This window comes from Ursus arctos, unplaced genomic scaffold (genome assembly GCF_023065955.2).
Source record: "Ursus arctos isolate Adak ecotype North America unplaced genomic scaffold, UrsArc2.0 scaffold_3, whole genome shotgun sequence".
NCBI lineage: Eukaryota > Metazoa > Chordata > Mammalia > Carnivora > Ursidae > Ursus > Ursus arctos.
Window position 1 is genome coordinate 101937735 of NW_026622985.1, and position 6000 is coordinate 101943734.

The following is a 6000-nucleotide window of genomic DNA, read 5'->3' on the forward strand; positions in this document are numbered from 1 at the left end:
GCATACCATGGGGCCCAAAGTAAGACCACATTGTAGAAATCGGTTTGCCAGCATGTCACGTGCCCCGAAGCCCCACAGCCCGTGATCCACTAATCTGATCTGTAAGACCATCTTATAAGAAAATGACCAAAATACTAAAGAAAACTTCAAGCACAAAGCTCTTTTCTCCTATGATATTTATTTTAATTTAAACAGTAGTGAATGTATCTTAAATATTTAAAAAGATGGAAATGCTTTTCAAGGTTATGTTACACTCTGGCACTTCAAGTACTAGGCAGAGATTAAAAAGGAAGTTTGCAAATGGTTGTTAACAGCATCAGAAAATGCTAGCGGTAGAATGCTAACTGAAAACTCAGGACACATAGCTGCAGATGTAATATGAAGACATTTGCACAAAATAGGGGCCTCAGGCCGTCCAGACCCCCAGGCTTTCTCAGGCTCTCCAGGTGGTCACAACTCATATGGCATCGGTTTTACTGAGACTATTTAATCTCTTTCACACTGACTCTACTTTTTTCATTGTCCCCCAGTCGTCAAATTACAGCTTCTTCTTATTCTATTGTTTTTCAGCGTGGTAAAACAGGAGCTCTGTTTATCAAACGTTCTGCAGTGCGCGGGGTACCCCAGTACATCATGACCTGCCGCTGACAGACCCAGCCTGTGATCACTAAACACAAAAATGGAAAATAAAAAACCGTTCTGGGTACTTCCAACAAAAACACTGATTTGGTTGGCTTTCTTCACACCCCAAGAAAGCTTTGGAAGGCAAAGAAGGACAGAGGAAGGAAGGGGAGAGAAGAGGGGAGGGAAAGAGAGAAGAGGGGAGGGAGGGAGTTTCCTTCACACGCTGGGGCCTCGGAGGCTGTGCCACCTGAGGACCAGCAGCAGCACCTGGAAGGGCCAACACAAGAGAGAGGCAGCGGTATGTGGCCTTAGACCTCACCCCGCTGGCCTTTCCTCCAGATCCGGCCTTTGCCCCACTCTACACACAGCCGGGCCCACCAAGGCTGCCCTGCACTGATAGATGCAGGAGGGACAGCCCCAGCACCCACTCCCTGCCCTCACGGCCCCCTCAAGTGTCCATCCCTGGATTTCGGGGCTATGCCGTCCACAGGTTCTTGTCATCCTGCCCAACACTAACCCACCCCACAGACCACCTTCCAGGTACCAACTACCTGCCTGACCACCCACCTGAGACACTGAAGACATTTCTCTGTCAAAGCTTCCATCTGAAACCAGAGCAGGGGTCGCATGGCTCCTCAGGGCCACCCCTGTGGGGGCTACGGGCTGGGCTGGAGTGCTGGCTGGTAAAGATCAGCACCGGAGTCAGCAGGCCTAAACCCCACCTGCCTTTCAAAACCAGTTCAGCAGACCCTGAAATGTCTTTATTAGGTAAGTTTTATTACAAAAGTAACACAAGATTGCTTTAATAAACAAACATCTTTAAACACAAGTTAATCTCCCCCCATATATACCCTCTCCAAATTGCCCTCATTCCCCCAAAAGATACAAGGGGTGCTTGGTACGTTCTCCCTTCGGGCCATCCGTGGGGGGGGGGGGGTAGTGGGGAGTATATATATATATATATATATATATATATATATATATATATTCTCAGAAAATATGCTCTGCAACTTACTTTTCCTACCTATCACATTTTTCCTGGTCAGGAAACAGACATTTAACTCCTTTTTAAGTATCTGTGTAATTTTCCATACTATAGACCAGCCATAATTTATGAAACCATTTCCCTATCAGTGGACTTACAGGTGTTGCAGCTTTTGCCACTACAAATACTGTTGCATACCTTTGCTTTTATATATGTGAGTCCCCAAAACAAATAATGAGTATGTCGTTTAATAGATATTGCCAGATTACATTCCAAAGGAACGTGACCAACTGACATGCTTCCCAGCAGAGTGGGTCTGTGCCCACCTCCCTGGGTCCTCACCAGCACTGGATGTGTTATTCATCTTTTAATGTCTGGCAATCTGCTGAGTGTGCTTTACATTTAAATTTCCCTAAGTCGTGTTGAAGATAAACATATTTTCATACAATATGTGGACCCTTTTCATTTCCTCTTCTGCAAATTACCATTTATACCTTTGCCCAATTTCCTACTCAATGCTTTGCCCTTTTCTTATAAGGTGTGGCAGCTCTTCATAATTAAGAATAGGAACCTTTAGTCCACCAAATGTTGCTAATGGTTCTCCCAATCTGGGTATCTTTTTTTTAATTGTGACATTAAATCGCATAACATTAATAACATAAAATGTGGCAACTAAACCACCTCTAAGGTACCGTTCAGCAGCATCGAGCACATTCACACTGCAGTGCAAACATCAGCACCACCATCTCCAGAACTTTCTGTCCCCCAGTCTGAAACTCTGCCCCCATTAGACACTAACTCCATCCCCCTCCACCAGTCCCCCGGTGCCCACCTGTCTCTGTGGATCTGATAGCTCCAGGGACCTCATAGAGGTAAGTCACAGAGCATCTGCCCCCCCTTTAAGATTTTTTATTTATTAGAGAGAGACAGAGAGAGCAAGCATGGGAGAGAGGGGCAGAGGGAGTGAATCTCAGGCAGCCTCCCCGCTAAGCACAGAGCCCCATGCAGGGTTGATCTCAACACCCTGAGATCATGACCTGAGCTGAAACCAAGAGTCGGACGCTGAACACACTGAGCCACCCCGGCGCCTGCGCATTTGTCGTTTCATGACTAGTTTACTTCCCTGAGTGCGATGTCCTCGAGGTTCATCCGCGTCGTAGCAGACGTTGGAAATCCCTTCCCTTTCAAGGCTGACGACATTCCAGGCTACACGGGTACCACATTCTGTTTCTTCATGTGTTGGTGAACATTTGTGTTGTTTCTCCCTCTTGGCTGTTGTGCATGAGGCTACTGTGAACATGGGTGTGCAAATATCTACTTGAGGCCATGCTTTCCATTCTTTGGGACATTCTTTTGGGATTGCTGGGTCACATGGTTATTCTATGTTTAGTGTTTTGTGGGTCCTCCGCACTCTTTCCTAGGCAGCTATGCTACCTTACACTCCTGCCAATAGTGCACAAGGGGTCAGATTTCCCCACATCCTCACCAACACTTACTGTTTTCTGTTTTTGCTTTTTACAGTAGCCATCCTAATAGGTGTGAGCCAGTAAGTATGTTTATCTTTTGACTTTCTTTATAAAGTATCTTACCCCGTGAAAACATTTTAATTTCATTTGTGATTAAAAAGTTCTGTTGGACACTCTGAGAACATATATAAGGTTAATAGGCTTATATATTTCTATCTATATCCCAAGAAAAGGAAGGGGAAGAGAAAGGAAAAGAGAGGAAACCTGTGTCTGACCCTAGAACATTCTGGACTCCACACAGTGGCCCGCCCTCTGCGACCCCACGAGCTGCTGGGCCACACCTCCCTGCCCCACCAGCTGGTAGGCTGAATGATGCAGTGGCAAACCACAGATCCAGGGGCGTGTTTTCCTTGTCACTCCCAGCTGCTACTCCTAGCGCACAGTTTTGTGAGACTGGACGACACCCGCTTTGCTGTTTCCTAGACCTTAACTGTATAGAAAAAATATCAAATATTGTTCTGTCTCCAGAAATCAAAGTCTGCACATTATATTTACATTTAAATTACTTTCTTTTTCCAAAGAACTCAGAGCTATTATCGTGTATAACGTTAATGTGATTCCATGCCAGGGAGGCAAGCTGAGGCTGGGGAAGGAAAACCGCCAGAATGGTCAAGACTCCTAGGCCTGGTTTTTGTCAAGGACAAAGGAGAGGGAACGGAACCACAGTTTCTATTGTGCTGGTGCCACTGACGTCTCCAATTTAATTAAACACACACACACCTGTTTCCTTTATAATCAAACTTCACTGAGGGCAGGTGGCATATTTTTAAAAATAAGATTATTTTTTAAAAGTTGCCTCCAAATAAAAGCTGGTACAATCACAAGCAGCTGGGAGGGGAGGCCAAGAGAGAGGCCGGACCACGTGGAAGAGTCAGACGCGCCCAGGCTGGCAGGGTCACGCGGCTACAAACAGCACAGCCAGCCATCATGGAGGTTCTAACCTGCTCTCCCCCTCCAGCCTAGGTCACCATTATCACAATCTGCACAGAATTCTTCCCCCAAACCCCTCCCAATGCCAAAAATAAATAAATACATAGATACCACCCACAAAACAGAACTATCCAGAGCTGTAGCAATCTGTCCCCAGGGCACACGAGCGACCAGGACACAAGCATGATTATTTCCAGTCCCGAAATCCCAGGTCTGGTACACAGGACTGTTCTCTCTGTAGGACGCTCACAGCACCTGGGTTTTGACTTTCAGACCCTCAAATGGTGCCTCACGTTGGCCCAGCAAGGACCAGCTTAGCTCAAGTGCAGTCAGGCAGAAGGCACCTTTCACGCATGGCAGGGCCTCCAGGGCCCAAGTCCTCTGTGAATCGGGCTCCAGCTACGGACGCCCCTGTTGGCACAGAGAACTGGGGGAGTGAGAGGTGCCTGTGCCAGCATCCAGGCAGGGACAAAATCCACACCCCAAACACACTCCACAGACTCACTGGAGAAACAGGCAGGAGCGGAAGGGAAGCAGCCATGCCCTTCACGCTGGTCTTCCCAGAGCTACATGGGGCCCACCTGCAGACCCAGCACTGGGTGAAACCTCTGTGCGGGTGTTGTACCCTAACTCCTCCCTTAGCATTTGAAGGCCACTACCAAGGGGCACACTGCCCCAGACCTGCTGCCATCAAACTGGACACCAGGTCTCTTCGGAGAGGCAGCCCTTGCAGGGAGCGCCTGTGCCTGCCCCTTCCTGACCCAGCTACCAGGAGGACTCCTGCTCCTTGTGGGCTTAGAGCCCTATCGGAAAACACAAAACACCAAACATTTTTTTTCTCTGCCTAATGAGAGAAGAAATAAGTGGTCTAAAGGATGAATGGCTTCCTGCTGAAGGAGTAAAACTGAGTGGAGGGATGTGGCGGGGCCAGCCGGAGTCAGTGCACACGATTCCACCACCTACTGCTCTAAAGGGGCTTGTGAGTCGCCGTCAGTCCTGGAGTACAGACGCAGATGTAGACACAGACACACAGACGTGCATGTAAACAACATATTCCACTTCCGTTAAGTCTCCACTAAGTTTCCATCACGTTTTTACTAACACCCAGAGAAGTTTCAGCTCCACAGCCCTCTCCAGGAGCACTGAAGAAAGTGGACCTCACCCAGAACGTTCGCTCCACATGGCGAGCCCCGTCCACGGTCGGCGGGATCGAGGCAGACCCAGACCCACAGCTGCGTGTAGCTGGGACCTCACACTTACCGTTGACACAGGTCTCAGACGGTCTGCAGAGGCCATCCTCAAACAAACAGCCTGGGGAGGAGAAACAAAAGAGAAAGGAGTCAGCGCTACGAAGACAGCGCAGCTCTCCAGAGCTCTTCCATCGGCTGGCTCCTGAGCGTCCAAGAAACAGTGCAGACCCACACAGGCTCTTTGGATTTGGCTTTTCTGAGATAATGCTGAATTTGGAAGCCTGGCTTGAGTCAGCGAGAGGAAGTACGTGCACGTGGACTGGCTTCTCCATCGGGAGGACACTCGCATACACCCTGTTCCTTCCAGCAACAGGAGGGGCCGTCTGCCCAAGGACACCTTCCAGAGCGGCGGAGGAAGCGTGGGGTGGGCCATCCATGTAGACACCTCCTTAGCCCCACAGGGCTCTGTCAGAATCATCACTAAAATGGGACCTCTGGGTCCTTCTGTCACACACTGTGTCTAACACCCAGTACGCGAGGCCCAAAGTGGACAGGTACATAGAAAGAAGGTAGACGGAAGCAGACTCGCGTTCTCCATGTGGAGAGACAGACAAGAATGTGAAGTGATGGGGCCCCAAATGCAGTCCCTCTCCACAGAGGGGTAGTGGTGGGTCAGGGAAGGTGGACATTCTGCTCTGCGTTCAACTGCACCTTAAATGTGGAGAACGGACACGGAGAGAAACAT

At 48.8% G+C, this 6000-nt stretch overlaps 1 protein-coding gene across 1 annotated transcript in view; it reads right to left on the bottom strand.

The window, feature by feature from the left end:
• PTPRN2 (protein tyrosine phosphatase receptor type N2) overlaps positions 1 to 5587 on the bottom strand; it is a 742666-nt gene extending 737079 nt beyond the window's left edge. Inside the window, exons 1-2 of the mRNA XM_057304523.1 lie at positions 5488 to 5587; positions 5326 to 5376 (exon numbers count right to left, since the gene is read on the bottom strand). Of these exons, the coding sequence (XP_057160506.1) occupies positions 5326 to 5376; positions 5488 to 5587 (151 nt within the window). The remainder of the gene's footprint in view (positions 1 to 5325; positions 5377 to 5487) is intronic.
• Between the last annotated feature and the right edge of the window lie 413 nt (positions 5588 to 6000).